Genomic DNA, 20,189 nt, shown 5'->3' on the forward strand with positions numbered 1-20,189 from the left:
TGACACCGTGGATCACCCCCTCCTGCTGCAAACTCTTCTCTCTCTCGGCCTCTCTGGTTCTGTCCACGCCTGGTTCACCTCATACCTCGCTAACCGCTCCTTCTCTGTATCCATGTCTGGTTCTTCCTCCTCCCCCTACCCTCTCACTGTAGGAGTCCCACAGGGCTCCGTTCTCGGCCCTCTACTCTTTTCGCTCTATACTTCCTCCCTTGGTGCTCTCATCTCCTCCTTAAGCCTTCAGTATCACCTTTATGCTGATGACATTCAACTTTACATCTCTTCACCTGATCTTTCCTCCACCCTCCTCGCTCAGGTATCTGACTGCCTCTCCGCCATCTCCTCCTGGATATCGGAGCGCTTTCTCAAAATCAACATTTCCAAAACTGAACTGATTGTCTTTCCTCCTCCCAGCCTCCCATCCCACCATGACCTCTCCATTGTCGTTAACAACACCACCATCTCCTCTGTCACCCAACTCCACTGCTTGGGTGTCACCCTCGACTCCTCTCTCTCTTTTGCCCCCCACATTCATTCTCTTGCCAAAGCCTGTCGCTTCCAACTACGCAACATCGCCCGCATCCATCCCTTTCTCTCTCAGGAGGCCACCAAAACCATCATACACGCACTCATCATCTCCCGCCTGGATTACTGCAACCTCCTCCTCACCGGCCTCCCCCACTCCCGTCTCTCCCCCCTCCGCTATTTACTCAATGCGGCCGCAAGACTCATCTACCTCTCACGCCGCTCCTCCTCTGCCTCCCCTCTCTGCCTTGCCCTACACTGGCTCCCCTTCCCCTACAGAATTCTTTTCAAACTCCTCACCACCACTTACAAGGCTCTCTCCCACTCTACTGCCCCTTATATCTCTAACCTCCTCTCCATTCACACTCCCACCCGCTCCCTGCGCTCGGCCAATGACCGCCGCCTCTCCTCCACTCTGATCACCTCTTCCCATTCCAGAATCCAGGACTTTTCCCGTGCAGCCCCCCTTCACTGGAATGACCTCCCTCGCTCCATCCGCCTCTCTCCTACTCTGTGCTCCTTCAAACGTGCACTCAAAACTCACCTCTTTCTCAAAGCCTACCAACCATCCACTTAACCCCCATCTCCTCCACTCATTCTCCCCTCTCTCCCATTCCCTCAACTGGCTCCTCTTGTGCCTGGTCTGTTTAACCCTCCCTTAGGACGTAAGCTCGCTTGAGCAGGGCCCTCTTCCCTCCTGTCTCCTTACCCGTTCTTCTGCTCCGTGTCTATTGCATCTGCCTGCCTGGAGTTTCTGAAGTATTGGTACTTTTGTTTATTGTTTTGTACTGTTATACCCTGTATAGTCTACTGTTTGTACTATGTGCGGCGCTGCGGAAACCTTGTGGCGCCTAACAAATAAATGATAATAATAATAATAATGTAAATGAGATTTAATGGGTGCAAACTGCATTTTCTAGGGAAATCTCTGTTCAGTTGGGGACAGCACAGAGTTTTTCTTCTGCAAAAAATGATTTTTCCTGTCTCTGAAGATATTGTCCGGCACTGTGGAGTTTTGTGGCGCTTTATACAAGATGATGATGAGGATTGACAGTTTATAAATATGTTAAGACTAAAAACTCCCATCTACACTCTTATTTACCTCCTTATTGCTCACCTTAATTCTGGAATTTCCTCCTACATGCAATCCATTGGGAAAAAATAAAAAACACTATGGAGCGACGAGAGTATGTTAACAATTGCAACAGATCTTAAAGGGCCTGTTTGAAAATTGAGGCCTGGGGCTGCAGTTCCATCAGGGTCATTATGAATCCAGCCCTGGGCCTAATAGTGTTGTATATTAGGAACCATGTGACTCAAAATTGGGTAAGTAACTATCCTGAATGATGGCACTATGCTCTTACTTTAAGACTATAGATCATAAGATCATCCTGGGGCAGCACGTTCGTCTCAGTGATGACTTTACTAAACTAACAACTTTGGGTTCTGATCCGTTGTCCTCACTGAACATTTTGCTGTAGTTAACGGAGGGGAGAGCAGTACAGCTGCGGAGAGGGACCCAAAGATCCCTCTCCTGTGATGCTCTCCCCGTAGGACTGACCCCTCTACTGCGATGCTCTCCCCATAGGACAGATCCCTCTCCTGTGATGCTCTCCCCGTAGGGCAGATCCCTCACCTGTGATGCTCTCCCCATAGAGCAGATCCCTCACCTGTGATGCTCTCCCCATAGGCAGGTCCCTCTCCTGTGATGCTCTCCCCAATGGGCAGATCCCTCTCTTGTGCTCTTGTGATGCTTTACCCATTCGGCAAATCCCTCACCTGTGATACTCTCCCCATAGGGCAGATCCCAGTCCTGTGATGCTCTCCCCATATGGCAGATCCCACTCCTGTGATGCTCTCCCCATAGGACAGATTCCTCTCCCCATAGGGCAGATCCCTCACCTGTGATGCTCTCCCCATAGGCAGATCCCTCTCCTGTGATGCTCTCCCCATAGGACACATTCCTCTTCTGTGATGTTCTCCCCAATGGGTAGATCCCTCTCCTGTGATGCTCTCCTCATAGGGCAGAGCCCTCACCTGTGATGCTCTCCCCATAGGGCAGATCCCTCACATGTGATGCTCTCCCCATAGGCAGATCCCTCTCCTGTGATGCTCTCCAAATAGGGTAGATCCCACTCCTGTGATGCTCTCCCCATAGGACAGATCCCACTCCTGTGATGCTCTCCCCATAGCTCAGATCCCTCACCTGTGATGCTCTCCCCATAGGCAGATCCCTCTCCTGTGATGCTCTCCCCATAGGACACATTCCTCTTCTGTGATGTTCTCCCCAATGGGTAGATCCCTCTCCTGTGATGCTCTCCCCATAGGGCAGATCCCTCACCTGTGATGCTCTCCCTATAGGGCAGATCCCTCACCTGTGATGCGCTCCACAATGGGCAGATCCCTCTCTTATGCTCTTGTGATGCTTACCCCATTCGGCAAATCCCTCACCTGTGATACTCTCCCCATAGGGCAGATCCCACTCCTGTGATATTCTCCCCATAGGGCAGATACTTCTCCTGTGATGCTCTCCCCATAGGACAGATTCCTCTCCCTTGATGCTCTCCCCATAGGGCAGATCCCTCACCTGTGATGCTCTCCCCATAGGGCAGATCCCTCTCTTGTGATGCTCTCCCCATAGGGCAGATCCCTCTATTGTGATGCTTTCCCCATAGGGCAAATCCCTCTCCAGTGTTGCTCTCCCCATATGTCTTCAGATGACATCAGGCATAGGGTCAAGCTCTCAAAAAGCTTGGCATTGTGGAGCTTGTAAAATTGGCATAGACTGCAGTCCCATTTGAAAATTAAGGGTACTGCAGTTTAATGTAATACTTAGCCTAATGTATGAGATATCTATGATATCTCATACATTAGGCTTTTGTTAGACAGAGCCGATACTTAGAAATTTTTACATCATGCAGAAAAGGGCGCTTAGCATGGGTTATGGCTTAATAAATAAGCCCCTAAAACTGTAAAATATCGTTATTTATGTAGCCTTTACTCTTTTCATTAACACAGTGGTTCCCAAAGAGCGGTTCCCAAAGAGAAGCCGTGCAGATAGGAGCTGGAAGAAGACAGAAGAAAGAAGGCCAAGTAAGGTAAGCAAAGTAATGGAGGGGAAATAGTGATAGGAAACAGCGATGTGGGGGAAAAGAAAGAAGGAGGCCTCAGTGTAATGGTGAAGGGAGAGTGTAAGCACGAAGGTGCACAGTGTAATGTTGAATGGGCACAGTTTAATGATAAAGGGGTACAGTGTGATGGTTAAGGGCCACAGTGTGAGCATGAATGGGCACAGTGTGATAGTGAAGGGGCAGTGTGATCAGGAAGGAGCAGTGAATGGTGAAGGGGCACAGTGTAAGCATGAACGGGCACAGTGTGATGGTGAAGGGGCAGTGTGATCAGGAAGGGGCGCAATGTATTGTGAAGAGGCAGTGTGAGCATGAAGGAGCACAGTGTAATGGTAAAGGGACAGTGTAATGATGAAGCAGCACAGTGTAATGGTAAAGGGGCAGTGTAATGATGAAGGAGCACAGTGTAATGGTAAAGGGGCAGTGTAATGATGAAGCAGCACAGTGTAATGGTAAAGGGGCAGTGTAATGATGAAGGAGCACAGTGTAATGATGAAGGGGCAGTGTAATGATGAAGGAGCACAGTGTAATGGTAAAGGGGCAGTGTAATGATGAAGGAGCACAGTGTAATGATGAAGGGGCAGTGTAATGATGAAGCAGCACAGTGTAATGGTGAAGGGGCAGTGTAATGATGAAGGAGCACAGTGTAATGGTGAAGGGGCAGTGTAATGATGAAGGAGCACAGTGTAATGGTGAAGGGGCAGTGTAATGATGAAGGGGCAGTGTAATGATGAAGGAGCACAGTGTAATGGTAAAGGGGCAGTGTAATGATGAAGCAGCACAGTGTAATGGTAAAGGGGCAGTGTAATGATGAAGGAGCACAGTGTAATGATGAAGGGGCAGTGTAATGATGAAGCAGCACAGTGTGATGGTAAAGGGGCAGTGTAATGATGAAGGAGCACAGTGTAATGATGAAGGGGCAGTGTAATGATGAAGGAGCACAGTGTAATGGTAAAGGGGCAGTGTAATGATGAAGGAGCACAGTGTAATGATGAAGGGGCAGTGTAATGATGAAGGAGCACAGTGTAATGGTAAAGGGGCAGTGTAATGATGAAGGAGCACAGTGTAATGATGAAGGAGCACAGTGTAATGATGAAGGAGCACAGTGTAATGATGAAGCAGCACAGTGTAATGGTAAAGGGGCAGTGTAATGATGAAGGAGCACAGTGTAATGATGAAGGGGCAGTGTAATGATGAAGGAGCACAGTGTAATGGTAAAGGGGCAGTGTAATGATGAAGGAGCACAGTGTAATGATGAAGGGGCAGTGTAATGATGAAGCAGCACAGTGTAATGGTGAAGGGGCAGTGTAATGATGAAGGAGCACAGTGTAATGGTGAAGGGGCAGTGTAATGGTGAAGGGGCAGTGTAATGATGAAGGAGCACAGTGTAATGATGAAGGGGCAGTGTAATGATGAAGGAGCACAGTGTAATGGTAAAGGGGCAGTGTAATGATGAAGGAGCACAGTGTAATGATGAAGGGGCAGTGTAATGATGAAGCAGCACAGTGTGATGGTAAAGGGGCAGTGTAATGATGAAGGAGCACAGTGTAATGATGAAGGGGCAGTGTAATGATGAAGCAGCACAGTGTGATGGTAAAGGGGCAGTGTAATGATGAAGCAGCACAGTGTGATGGTAAAGGGGCAGTGTAATGATGAAGGAGCACAGTGTAATGATGAAGGGGCAGTGTAATGATGAAGCAGCACAGTGTGATGGTAAAGGGGCAGTGTAATGATGAAGCAGCACAGTGTAATGGTAAAGGGGCAGTGTAATGATGAAGCAGCACAGTGTGACGATTTTTGTACATATTGTTGTTTTTTGTTTGATCTTATTCCTCTTAATGATGACTGAAAATTGTTCTTTGACAGAAATATAATTGAAAAAAATATATAAAAATATTCTCTTACCTTGGATTTATTTGTATTATTTTTGCAAACAACTCAATAAGTATTTCTGTCCTGACCTAAATACTTATTACGTTAAGTAATAATACTGCTCTGTAATTATATAATAATAATAATAATAATAATAATAATAATACTGCTCTGTAACTATTTTGGAGGGGTACCTTGATAAAATTATGAAGACCTTAAGGGTGTAACAAACTGAAGAGGTTTGGGAACCACCGCATCAATGTAAAACTTCTGCCGACTACAGCATCTTCCATTCTAATCTACCCCCAGTGCTGCTATAGGCGGTTACTTCAAAAATCCTCGACATCGCGCTCCCCTTTGTGAAGAAGTAATGGTACATCCTGGGCCGGGTTCCCCTGCGCACATGGTACAGCCGGGATACTGGGTATGTGTGCAGCACATACTGCTTCCTCCTTTGTGCTGCGGATGAGCTGTAGGGCGGCTGCCTAGTCGGACACGTGGTCTGCGCTGTATGGATACCGCGAGCCTAATGTATATTGCTGACCTGTGCTCAGGCACTATGGCCCCGCTGCGTGCCTGGACGGACACGTGATGTGCACTGTACGGATACCGAGATCCTATGTATACTGACCTGTGCTCCAGCAGTATGGCCCTGCTACGTGCCTGGACGGACACCGCGATCCTATGTATACTGACCTGTGCTCCGGCAGTATAACCCCGCTATGTGACCGGCTCTCCTGCAGGCCGGCTGTCTGGACGGACACGTGATGTGCACTGTACGGATACTGAGATCCTATGTATACTGACCTGTGCTCCGGCAGTATAACCCCGCTATGTGACCGGCTCTCCTGCAGGCCGGCTGTCTGGACGGACACGTGATGTGCACTGTACGGATACCGAGATCCTATGTATACTGACCTGTGCTCCAGCAGTATGGCCCCGCTACGTGCCTGGACGGACACCGCGATCCTATGTATACTGACCTGTGCTCCAGCAGTATGACCCTGCTATGTGACCGGCTCTCCTGCAGGCCGGCTGCCTAGACAGACACGTGATGTGCACTGTACGGATACCGAGATCCTATGTATACTGACCTGTGCTCCAGCAGTATGGCCCCGCTACGTGCCTGGACGGACACCGCGATCCTATGTATACTGACCTGTGTTCCGGCAGTATAACCCCGCTATGTGACCGGCTCTCCTGCAGGCCGGCTGTCTGGACGGACACGTGATGTGCACTGTACGGATACTGAGATCCTATGTATACTGACCTGTGCTCCGGCAGTATAACCCCGCTATGTGACCGGCTCTCCTGCAGGCCGGCTGTCTGGACGGACACGTGATGTGCACTGTACGGATACTGAGATCCTATGTATACTGACCTGTGCTCCGGCAGTATAACCCCGCTATGTGACCGGCTCTCCTGCAGGCCGGCTGTCTGGACGGACACGTGATGTGCACTGTACGGATACCGAGATCCTATGTATACTGACCTGTGCTCCAGCAGTATGGCCCCGCTACGTGCCTGGACGGACACCGCGATCCTATGTATACTGACCTGTGCTCCAGCAGTATGACCCTGCTATGTGACCGGCTCTCCTGCAGGCCGGCTGCCTAGACAGACACGTGATGTGCACTGTACGGATACCGAGATCCTATGTATACTGACCTGTGCTCCAGCAGTATGGCCCCGCTACGTGCCTGGACGGACACCGCGATCCTATGTATACTGACCTGTGCTCCAGCAGTATAACCCCGCTATGTGACCGGCTCTCCTGCAGGGCGGCTGCCTGGACCGAGTGGCACAGACACGTGCTCAGCATCGGGCTACCGATATGGCCCCGCTACGTGACCGGCTCTCCTGCAGGTGAGGCCTAGGCCGCAGTATGTGGTCAGCACCCTCATGGCTCCGGGTAGTCCCCGTTTCTTCCCCTATGCTGGAGGACATTGCTTCTCTTACAACGTGTGATGCAGCAGTTTTTTGAATGTTATTTTAATTGCGTAGTAGTATATTAATGTAGGCTCCGTGTGTGGAATAATCCAATCTGTTTTATGAATTATAGCGATATTAGACGTCAGTGGATAAAAGCACAATACTGTAGGCTGAATAGCTTTATACCAACGCAATCTAATGTAATGTCTAATATCTGTAATACAGTTTAGGTTTTGCAGCCCTATCATAAAAGGCACATGCTGTCTTTACAGCAGATGGAGAGCATCCTATTGTCTGGCCTTGGTCAAAAGCAATAAGAGTGATTTTAATACCATATTGGCACTCTTATTGGGTGTAAAACCACAAAATGCTACTTTGTACGTACTGGGCTATGTATGTATAACCATGTGAGTTGGTGCAGGTTTGATGGAAAAGGGTTATTGTACAGCGCTGACCATATTTCTAAAATTAAGTTTTAAAAATATGTAAAATTAGATGTAACTAAATATAAATGGTAGCAAATGAATATCCATTCTGGTATATCAACTGAAGGTATCAAAGGGGACAGCTCTATCATCAAGTTTTATTATAAAACATTTTTAAAATTAAAAAAATACATATTGATTAAAAAAACATATGGAATATGCTGGTGTTAGACTAAATACATAAGAACATGTATAATCGGCAAATTGCACATTCAATACATACAATTGAGAGTATAGTAATGCACCTCTGCTGGTACTAATGTGCATATGGTTGGAGGTTGCAAATACTTGTTTTAATGTTCAAAATAAAAAAATGCTGATTGGAAGTAATAGTCATAATTAGATCCACAAATTAAAAAAAACAAAAGTCTGAAATTAATTAGAAAGATGTATATGTAACTATAAAAAAAAAGCCCTAGAAAACAGTTACATGTGACTTTCTGTGCATCCTTCATGTTGTCTGTCACACATTACATTTTCTACCCAAAACCAAATTCATATTATGAGGTGTTATGGCAGTCATGTTAAAATTCTAAACATTTCTCCATGCTTTGTTTAAAATAAGATTTTGGTTGAAGACCGTGTAGAAATGCATTACATTTAACAAAAACAAAAAAGGATTGTTCTAAATATTGGCACTCTGGTTTCTACTGTCCCTGCAGCTAGATACTTTTGTGTTGGGACCTGTAATTCACTTTTTTTTTTTTTAAACTGTTTTATAGCGTACAAATCATTTGATTAAACAAACTTAAAATCCAGATAAAATTTGGTGAATCCCGTTCTTATGGTCTTTCACACTCCTTCTCGTAGACTGCCTTTCACAAGTGACCCATGCGATTGAGGCCTGTTTGGGAGATACCTGAAAGCTGAAACCAACCTAAGTTTATAAAACGCCTGCAACTGTTAACCAAAAGAGGTCAGTTATCTTTCATTTACATTTAAGTCTGAATAACAGTCTTCCAGTTTGTGGGAGGTTTTCGTTTTTCACACCTCTTGCCTTTTGTGTTGCCATTTTGCTCAATAAGTGGCAAATGTGGTGTCTGAAAGGGCAAATAGAAAGCCCATCATAGCCTGCTACACCTGGTGATCGCTTCTCAGGTGTGTGGCTGTACTGGAACATGTTTGGAGTGCTGTATATGTAATGTGTGTACAATACAGTAGTCAATTTGGCTGTAGTAATATTCATAAAGGTTGTACATACTGATACGTTGGTGAGAATATGCTGTTCTGTACCATAAACTGCAAGGACTATGGATTGTAGAAAAAAATTAATGCATTATGTGAGTGATGTGTACAAAAGCTGAGTTGATAAACATTACAAAGTGTCTGACACAAGGGAAACATTTAGTGAAGTATATCCTGAGTTATTGCTGCTGTTGACAAAGAAATGGCGCTTCCAATTGAATCTGTTGCCAGTAAGGTGATTCAGTCTCTTTGGCTGGAAAAACATCTTTCAGTCTCTTCCATGTGATGCAGCCACCAGTGTTTATTTAATCGGTTGTATGGTGTGATTAGCAGCAGTCTATGTAGATCATGTTTTACAGAACTATGGATTTGTGGTATTCATGTTTGGTTGTCCTTTTATTTACAGGTTACTGATGAATTCTTCCTTTGTACATCACATTGAAAAAGCTGGATAATAAAACGATGTATAATTAGATGTGGTAAAGAAAAGGTAAGATTTCCCCCAAAATGTTTGGTGTCTTTGCTTTTCATATATTTATTTCACTGGAAGGGCTTTCAAATTAAATACTTTCAACCCAACGCTTACCTGATTAAAGCATCAGCTTTTGACACACATTAGTCTAGCACCACCCATAAGGACACTGGCACACTAATTATAACCACTCTCCCTTCTGTTACAGGCACGTGGAGGCAGCTGATGTTTTGCAGGAAGTTTGCTGCATCACAAAGATGTGGCTTCAACGCATGTTTCTTTGGTGGGTATCATGCATTATTTATCAATGGCATTACCATCTGAACAAATATATGTTTAATAACTACACCAGTAAATTTACCCTATGAGGAAGGAATCATGTGGAAGTTGCTGGTAGTATTAATCATTTCTTTGCCTTTGTGTTACCCATTCATTTATTTGAAGTGGTGAATGTGGCGTCAAACAGGGCATACAGTAAACTCCGTGTAACTCATTGTGCCCAGGTCACTACACCATCAGGGCACTGAGATACATGGGCACATTATTGTACTATATACTACGCAGCTTTAATCTCTAAGTTTGTGTGCAAAATTCTTTAATTGCAATGCTGCATCCAGAAATGAAATCAGAAAGCTGTGTAACATTACTAAGCACCTTGAAACATTGACAAGTCCTATTCTAAAAAGTTGAGGTTTAAAGTTCAGGTACTTGGCTGGACACCGTAGCGGCACCGGTCTGACTAAAATGGATTGCATTTGATTTAGTTAGATGGAAGCCAGCCTCTGGTTAAGAAAAACATCCATTGTACTAGTTCCTGAGACTTGTGTTTAATCCTGGGAGTGTTGGTAGCGTTCCTATCCAGGAATCTGAATATTGCATTTAATGTTCTTTGTAAATCCACTTGATAAGTGAAAACTCACTTTGTACTATAAATCTTAACCTGGTACATTGTTTCCAATTCATAGGTGCAGCTATCAATTGGAGCAGTCTATGAACACTGACACCATATAGAAGGCTCCGTCTGTTATACCTTGCAGAAAATAACATGCTTCCTGAAAAGCTCATTTAATATGGCATTAATAAAAATATATTAGGATCTGTACTTGAGTGATGTTTTTGAACCTTATTGGTGATGGTACAATAGTCTGGGTACTTATATGATTTGGTCTTTATGAATATTTATATAGCTCTAGCATACTGTAGCTCACTTTACAATTGGTTTATAAGCATGCTTGACTTTTACGTCCTAATTAGTTGCAAATGTAACTATTTCTTGTCACCAAAATTTAGATCTGAAATATAAGGATCAATATTTAACATTCTATGGATGGATGTGGGTGACTTATCTTACCCAAACATACAAATACTGGGCTTACAAACAATAGTTAAACTTCAAAATTGTATTTGGCCCTATGGATGCAACACAAATATTAAATGTAGAACATAAACTGAATTTTGACGTATGTGATAGAATTTAAATGGGTTCATCCAGGATTTTTTGTTAACCTAAAAGTAATATAAAGTCTAAAGCTCTCAATTAAAAGTAAAATGAGGAAAACTGGTGGTAAGTGGTTACGTTATGCACACCTTATGCTCAGATGCACACATAAGATATAACCTACCCAATTTAGTCTTTCAATTGATTTCTAAATACACCTTTTGGCTTCCACAGTTACACAATACATCCACAAACAAAAACTTCATCATAACAATAAAATAACTTATTGCAAATTTAAATTCTAAGCAATGTTTCACCGAACATTACTGCAATGTATGGTTACACATATAATCTGGAGTGCCACCTTGACCATGCTGGAGAAACTATGCTACACGTTGCTTTGAAATGAATCTGACCATTAAAGTAAGTCTGGAAGAAAAAAAACAAGCTTTTTTTTTTTATTATTATTTATTTATTTGAAAGCACCAACCAGATAAAGGTTTTAAGACTAAAATGTCTGAAGCATGGTCAAGTTCACTGTAAGGAAATGAAGATTGTAGGGCACAACTATGAATTTCTCTGAATCAAAGCTCCAGAACTAGCCATTCATGTGTGATGGGCATTTACAGAGTTCTATAGTAGGGATGGGTGAAACTACCTATGGCACATTAGCCTGGGCACTTGACAAGTGACTTTTTTTAAAAAAATATTTGTATCAATGGTTACATAGCTGGTTCATATATAGGCATGAGTGCTAGGTTATGGAATAATGGGTTTGCTGATTAAGCAGTACTGGCAAATGATGTTGGAGCCAATGTTGCCCTAGGCATTGTTCTGAATTGGTTATCTGGCCAATACTTCCTGGGGGATATGGGATGTCATCTTTAATAAGGCAAAGTACACGCATAAAAACGAGCTAGTTTAATAATATTTGAACACTACACTACTGAGCAATAGTGCTTTCTTAAGACACATTCAATTTTTATATTCATTTTGAGGTGTTTCTGGTTTTTCATATTTCTATACATATCCTTTAGTCATGGGTATTGTATAAGAAAATCCATTTTCAATGATTGTGCCTTGATTTAAACTACGAAACCTCACCCATCCTTTTTAGTGTTGCGTTCTTCATGAGTGCTCTGTGTGGTATCAAAATAAAAGTTCTATTTAAATGTTTGGGTGTATTTTTCCTCTTTTGAACATCTGAGACATCAATTGACATTTAAGTTGGAGCGTACACAGACTGAGAAATCTGCAATGGCATCACTAAATTCTCCAAACAGACATTGCCCATGCCTGCACTTAGTTATCTATATGCCAGCAACATGACCAGGCTGGTGACCATCATTTTTACAAGTGACCTCCCGAGGCTGCCTGCCATGGCTTTTAGGCATTGAGAAAACAAAGCCGTTGTTTGGAGTTTAGGACAAGTCAGTCACTTTACAGGCAAGATGCATAGACCTAATTCTCTTCATTTGGATATTTTCCATTTTTGGCCTACAATGACATGAGGAAGACAAAGTATTAAGTTAACCCGTGCATGATACTCATGCATTCTAGTCAAATCAAGATACTTAAGGTCTTAAAAAGGTTCTTGTCATGCATTTGGGCCTAGCCCAGGCCTCCTCAGGGGAAGATCGTTACTTCCCGACGCAAGCGCCCTTTTTAATGTGTGTTCACGAGGTAAAATTACCTCACGAAAATGAGTTTGACCCCTCAACTCGTAAATTTAGCCTTTACGCCCCCTCCCACGGGGGAAGGGGGGATGATGGAAGTTAACTGACTTGACTATTCTAATTTTTTTTGTCAAATAATGTCAGTATACCAAATTTCAGGTCAATTGGATGAGCCCTTTCTGAGAAAATAGTTTTTTCCACACACACACAAACGCATGCCTCTACATATGTGTGTTCATGAGGTAAAATTACTTCACGAAAATGAGTTTGAGCCCTACCAAATTTCAGCCCTTTAATTTTTTTTCCCCCACACACTAAGAATTTAGTAGGTCAGTGTATAACTCTGCCCAGCAGGTGGCGCTGCAACTTGGTTTTTATTTTCCACACAGACGCCACTAAGCATTTATATATTAGAGATTTTATATATATATATATATAAAATCTCTAACACCAGTGTCATGACATTATAGGAAATCTAGTTGTTCACATACCTGTGCCAGGGAGCTAAATAAATTCATGTAATTGTTCTCTGTAATCAATCATATTGCACTTCATCTATGCTCCTCAATCCACTCTTGATTCATTTTCTCCAGAAACTGAAGACAAAGTCTACACTCACCTTACAACCTGTGCCCTTGACCCTATTCTCTGCCAATTTTCTGCTACATCTCCCCCAACTGCATGTCCACCTCTTCATCATGTCTCTCTTCACTGGGACATTTCCATCGTCTTTTAAATGTGCTCATCTCACAAGTTCTAAAGAAACATCTCTCAATCCACCTTCACTCTCCAACTGCCACCCTATTTCTCCTCTACTTTACCTCCAAACTGCTTGAGCGCATTCAGTGTACAGCTGGCTGTCTCACTTTCTTTGTTCTCCGCTCAGTCTCGACTCTGCAGTCACGTCCACAACATTCCACTGAAACGGCTCTCATAAAAGCAATCAATGATCTACTAAATGCAAAGTCTAAGGGCCATTTCTCCATATCTATTCTCCTGGACCTCCCTCCTGTTTTTGACACTGTTGATCACCCTCCTCTCCTACACATCCTTCACTCCATTGGCTTGTGTAACCATTATTTCCTGGTTCACTTTCTACCTATTGAGCCAGTCATTTAGCATTTCTACTTTTGGTATATCCTCTACTCCCCCTCCCACTATCTTTTCTTGACCTTTGACTTTTTTCACTGTACACCTGTTGTCTTGTAGAACTAATCTGCTCATTCAGCCTCCAGTACCACCTCAACCAACTGACTTTCTGCTATCTCCACATGGGTGTCCCAATGCTACCTAAAGCTCAAAATGTCCAAAACAGCTTGTTATCTTCCCTCCTGCCAAAGTCACCACCTCCCCTCAAACCTCCGTCAATGTCAATAACGCCACAATTTCCTCAGTCTCCCAACCCAGCTGTTTGTGTCCCACATTGCTCTGCCCTCTACTTTATTCCTCACATCCAGATTCTCTCCCAGTTCTGTAGACTCCACCTTGAAAACATTGCCATAATACACCCGATTCTTGCCCAACATATTACCAAAACTCTTACCCATTTTCTCATCGTCTCCCATCTTGACTACAGAAATCTGCTATCTGGCATTCCTGACAGCCATGTATCCACACTTCAATTCATCCTAAATGCTGCTGCAAGATTGTTCTTCCTCTCTCACATCTCCACATCTGCTTTACCAGTTTGTAAATGACTAAACTGGCTCACTGTCCTCCAGAATCCAATTCAAATTACTCACCCTTACCTACAAAGCCCTCAACAACACCACCCCTTCATACATCTCAAATCTCATGAAAATACTCTCTCACCCCCTTAGATCTACCTTTGACCTGTGCCTTGTCTTGTCTCTGGTAACCACCTCTCACTTCTGCTACAAGACTTCTCCCGTGCAGATCCCCACTTATGGATTTTCCTACAATGCCCAATCAGGCTTTCATGCAGCCTTCAAATCTTTAACTACTCTCTGAAAACCCATGTCTTCATCTTATCCTTGATGATACTATTCACATAAATGCACCCTCACAACTTTCCCAATCTCCACAGGGATACAGAATGGGTAGCACAGTCTCTAGTTGGGCAGCGTCATAGGGAGAAAAGAAAGAGGAGGGGTAGCAGTGTTCTTCAAAGTCTCCAGTGACATTCAGGAGAGCTCCATTTATAATTGTCATTGCTGAAATAGAAATAATAGGGATTGGCAGTGTTCTTCAAAATCTGCAGTTACATTGTACTGTGCCATAGCCCACCCAGAAATAGGAGAGGTGGCCGTGTTTAGTGCTGAAACAGAAATTCAAATAATAGGGCTGGCAGTGTTATTAAAAGTCTCCAGTCACATTTTACTGTGACATGGCTCATACAGAAACAGGAGGGTTGGCAGTGTCCTTGTCACTCTCCAGTTTCAGTCATGATGATACTAATCCCTCTACCTCATGTGCTAAAGCCTATATTCAAGTGCATAGTGGTTTAAGTCAGGGAAACCAAAATGTAACTAAAATGCTTGTACCTTTTTAAAGAAAAAAAACACCTTTTTAATAAAGATGAAAGTTTACTGTAGAAAAACATAAAATTGCCAACATGCCATTCTACCCAAAATATTACCAAGCATACCAGCATCAGCTAGCTCCCTTCTCTCAGCACCTGTAATCTACACTGTCATCATATTCACCCTCATCAGTGTGTACATCATCCTCAAACAATACAAATTCATCCCCGCTGGAATCCACCATTACAGAAGTCTGTGTACTTTGATGTAATTGCCGGTAAAAGCCTTCCTCATGGAATTTGTAGTTCATTTTACGGAATGGCTTTCACAATTTTTGGGCAATTCTCTTAGACCAGACCAAATGTCAAAATGTTGTGCAGACTCATCTGCATCAACACTGGCTGTCTTGGGAAAGCTAAGTTTTTTTCCTAGCATAAATTTCCAGAGAAACTGAAGGAGGAGACATAATTGTGTCATGTAGTAGTTGAGCTGTCAGCTTGCTGACCAGGAGCTCATTGTATTTCTTGAGATCTGGGTCAGTTGGAAAGAAAGGGAAGACATAGCTCTTAAACCTAGGATCAAGCACAGTTGCCAAAATGTAATGATCCAATTTCAAGATGTTGATAACTCTTGGATCCTGGCGAAGAGCATAAAGTACTTAATCTACAAGTCCAAAATAATAAGCGGAATTGCTTTGTTTCATTTCCTCTTTCAATTTCTCTTGTTGTTTTTCAAAAAGTCTAATTAGGGGACTCTCTTCACAGGTAACTACTTTGAATGGTTACAGCACCTTGCACAACACGGAAAGTATTCTCCACTGCGCTGGACTAAAGTACATTCCCCTTAAATTCTATTCTTGCAGCTGCTGCATTCTCCTACATGCTGTTGCAGAATCCCGAAAATTACCCTAAACATTTCGGGACACAGACAGCATCTACAGCTACAAAAGTGCCACTGCTTGTCGCTGGAGTGCTTGCTTTGTTAAACTGTATATGTCCTTTTCAATATCTTACATAAGGGTGGGTGGGAGGGCCCAAGGACAAATCCACCTTGCACCACTTTTCTTTTCTCTTTGTTTGAAAGTGTATGAAAATAATATTATTACCTGTGAGGTGGTCAAAATTGACTGCAAAGGACCTGAAATTAGTGGTATTGAGGTTAATAATAATGTAGGGGTAAAAATAAGCAAAATAATGTGATGTTAGCAAAAAAAAATAGGGATCCAAAACCAAAACACGAAGTTAATCCAGATCCAAAACCAGAACACGGGGTCAGTGACCATCTCTACTTGTTGCTCTGACACAACTGCAGTGTCAGAGTGTTTATATATGCTGGGGATTTGAATCCACCATGGTCACATGACTGACCAAACCCGAAACGCCGACACAAGCAATGAGAGGGACGGAATCAGCAGTGTACCAATGGGGAGCCAGGTAAGTTTGTGACTACTGTTTTCTATACTGTACAGCACTGCTAAGCACTGTGCGCCTTCCAAATCTACGATAATAATAATATTAATGATCATATATTGATTTTGCTTGTAGTGTTGTTCTAAGTCATTGTCCTTTGCAAAAGTGCCCAAGACACAAAACAGTTGTTGACTGGAGCACAGTAGGGTTATAACGTTTAACCTTTGCTTGAATTAAGAATTTATTCTTTTATACATCAAAATTTTGAAGCACTCACAGGTTCAAGTTTTCCTGAGCGTATTACCATGTTAAACTATTTGCAGCAATGAATTATGCTATAGCTTACTGAGAGCATGTTCATCTTATAGTTTTGGTTTGTCCTCAGCTGTACCTATTCCTCAGCCAGCAACTGCATTTATATGATCACAAAATTCCTTCCTGATCAATATCCTTATGCTATTAATATATTATACATCATACTATATGTCACCTTTGAAAAAAATACTACAGTTCTGTCTGTTTTTGCACTTTAGTTCCAATGCTCTCTGCAAATAAAAGGAAATTAGTTTTGGCTAGACTTTTATTTTTAAATACTTTGGATTTTAATACTGCAAGAATAAAATAAATCCAGAAAAAGTCCTTAAAAAAATTCCAGTTTTACAGATAACGTGTCATACAAGCGTCTATAGGCCAAATGCCCTTGGACCAACTAAAATCTAGTAGTAGTGTGCTAAACAAGCATATGTTAAAAGTTCAACTTCAAATGCTTAAACTCCGGGAGCTGGAAACAATTGGCTTTCATAGTCATAATTAATATTCAAATGTGCACAGGATTTGAAACAATGATGTAGGAGCAGCATATACAATGATGTATAAGTCCATTGTAACATTGGCGTTGATCTATATGACACAAGCTTTGTTCAGTTCTTCCTCTTTTTTTTTTTAATACTTCCTCCACAGCCTAGGACAGTCCAGTGTATATTCTGATTTCCACACGCAATGACAACGTTCTCAATGCCAGTGTGGCCTCCAACTTCCTGTATAAAATGGCCGACATATTCACAGCCAATGGCTTTGCTGTTTAATGGTTGCTTTTATACAGTCTCCGGCAAAAGTAAGTACAGTCTGATGAGAGTTTTCACTTAGTCTGTCACGGAAATATAATTTACAGAGGTTCTTATCCCTAGGCCAACTGTTCACATTTAAATAGAAAGACCTTGCCTGCATTCTGCTGCTTTCAAGTTTCTGATTTGAGGCGTGAGGTGGGCATTGTTTTTATGGTCTTTACACTGTGCTTTCCGTCCCTACTGTGAGGAGAAACAATCGCTTCGATCAGGCTATCCTTGGAGCCATTCCTTTTCTGAAATAAAAATTGAGAATATTAAGCCAAATGCTCACATAAGTAAGAAAAATGCAATTCCCCAATCTATAGTTAAAGAGCGTTACAGAAATATCACACCGCTCTTCTACAAGGGTACGTCACTCTACACGAACATTGTAGTACCTTGAACTATTATCAAGCTTAAAAAAATAAATTGATCTTGTCTTATTTTCAGTATAATTAAAGGTCTGTCAATGGGCAGAGAGGTTTGCTATGACGAAACTGATGTAGTTCATATATCTCTCCAATAAAAAAATAAATCACACATTAAGGATACCCATCACCTACACACAGTGGAGGCAGCCATATCGTCTGAACCAATATTCATGAAGCTGCGGCCTGTTAAGATACCTCATGCGTCAGTTTCTTTAATAGTTTGTAGTGAATGGATTGAACTGAATATCTGTTTATCCCACAAAATGGCTTCCTCCACTGTGTGTAGGTGTCAGGTATACATGACGACTACAGAGATCCATTACATATAAACATGCGCCTTGTCTAGAGAAATGCTTAGTGGATATGTTGTGAAAATAAGTGAGATGTTGGTGAACATGAAGTAGAAAGCCTTAACTGTGCTATGTGTACAGCTTCCAGTTATTTAACACTAAAAATGACTGACCTGGATACACACATTACTGTCACCAGAATCTGCTGAATCTTCAGCAGCTAATTTTCTCAATTTAACCTTATCTCAGTGCAGTCTTTGCTCTGTAGCAAATGTATAACAAAGATGATACACAGATCTCTCAGATGTATATGGGGCTTCTTAATAACACAGAGCAATGTGCACATATGATATAACTTACAGCAACCAATATATATAGTTGTTACCGTGGGTCTGGTACCATCTCCTGGGGACTTCACACAAGTTTTTGTGAAACTGACCTCTGCCAGTTTTATTCAGTAAATAAACACCTTACCATCTGGCTCTAACTGAACTTAGGTCACTCCTGACAAAACAAAAGAGGTTTCAGCACAGTAACTTTCAGGCAGATATCAGACTCTCGCTCGCAGAGACTCTGCAGACCCTGTCCCCAGGCAGTGAGCGACTGACTGAGGTCAGCAGCAAGCTTTTACTAGCACCACTCAGGTGCAACTCCTGGTTAACTTACTGGTGACTTAGGAGACCTGGTTAACAGGCCTAATGGATGGAGCCCGCCCTCTCTCTCCATCTGTAAACCCCAGGTTGGCTTTTCAACAAGCCTGTAGCCCTTCAGCAGCTCACAGCCACTACAGACAAACATTCTCCTGGGCTTTTAAAAACCAGTAGGCTATGGGCCTGTCCCAGATACAGCAATCTGAACAGCTGGCCGTGACTGGTGTCACCTTAGTCACTTAGCAATGAATGCACTTTTTCTGCCACCACAAAGGATTTATTATGGTGTCCTTATGTTCACCAAAACCACTTATTAATGTTTCACACCCAATCTACAGAAAGCGATTAACTAGCATTGCTCTTCAGTTTGTAACCTTATGATATCTTAGGTCTTAAATATATAGCTTACCAACCTGTTGCGAAGAAGGAGCACTGGAGCAATGTGTATCTGAGGCTCGTGTCACAGTCAAAGGAGCCACAAGATCGTTTTTCACACTGCGAACAAGAAATTGATTGGATGATGTTAACACACATCAGAACATCAGAAATACACTATATGAACAAAAGTTTTTGGACGCTTGACCATCACACCAACAGAGACTGTAATGACATTATATTCAAATACATGTACTTTAATATGGAGTTGGTCCCCCTTTTGCAGTGATAACAGCTTCCATTCTTCTTGGAAGGCTTTCCACAAGATGTTCATTCATTCTGTAGAGCATTTATGAGGTCAGGCACTGATGTTGGACGAGAAGGCCTGGCTCGCAATCACCGTTCCAGTTCATCCCAAAGGTGTTCGATGGGGTTGAGGTCAGGGCTCTGTGCCGGCCAGTCAAGTTCTTCCACACCGAACTCATCAAACCATGTCTTTGTAGTCCATGCTTTGGGCACTGGGGGCACAGTCATGTTGGAATAGAAAAGGGCCTTCTCCAAACTGTTGCCACAAAGTTGGAAGCATAGCATTGTCCAAAATGACTTGGTATGCTGAAGCATTAAGATTGTCCTTCACTGGAGATAAAAGGCATAGCCCAAACCTTGAAAAACAGCCCCATACCATTATCCCTCCTCCACCAAACGTCACAGTTGGCATAATGCAGTGAGGCAGGT

The 20,189-nt window shown here is 42.7% G+C and overlaps 1 protein-coding gene, 1 long non-coding RNA gene and 1 other non-coding gene across 4 annotated transcripts in view; 2 read left to right on the forward strand and 1 right to left on the reverse strand.

The window, feature by feature from the left end:
- The first annotated feature begins 5,963 nt into the window (after nt 1-5,963).
- On the forward strand, nt 5,964-10,698 carry LOC142098825 (uncharacterized). The gene is made up of 5 exons (XR_012678440.1): nt 5,964-7,388; nt 8,750-8,855; nt 9,531-9,614; nt 9,805-9,879; nt 10,562-10,698. It is a non-coding gene; the product is annotated as an uncharacterized LOC142098825 (long non-coding RNA).
- Nucleotides 10,009-10,140, forward strand: LOC142137236 (small nucleolar RNA SNORA13). Its single transcript, XR_012687880.1, has one exon. It is a non-coding gene; the product is annotated as a small nucleolar RNA SNORA13 (small nucleolar RNA).
- Nucleotides 10,699-17,168: 6,470 nt separating the features above from the next.
- Nucleotides 17,169-20,189, reverse strand: part of EPB41L4A (erythrocyte membrane protein band 4.1 like 4A) — a 203,272-nt gene continuing 200,251 nt past the window's right edge. For both annotated transcript variants that reach the window (XM_075181646.1, XM_075181638.1), the window contains 2 exons: nt 19,493-19,574; nt 17,169-17,962 (listed from right to left, as the gene is read on the reverse strand). In XM_075181646.1, the coding sequence (XP_075037747.1) occupies nt 17,840-17,962; nt 19,493-19,574 (205 nt within the window). In that variant the 3' untranslated portion in view covers nt 17,169-17,839. The remainder of the gene's footprint in view (nt 17,963-19,492; nt 19,575-20,189) is intronic.

The sequence above is a fragment of the Mixophyes fleayi genome, chromosome 1, assembly GCF_038048845.1.
Source record: "Mixophyes fleayi isolate aMixFle1 chromosome 1, aMixFle1.hap1, whole genome shotgun sequence".
NCBI lineage: Eukaryota > Metazoa > Chordata > Amphibia > Anura > Limnodynastidae > Mixophyes > Mixophyes fleayi.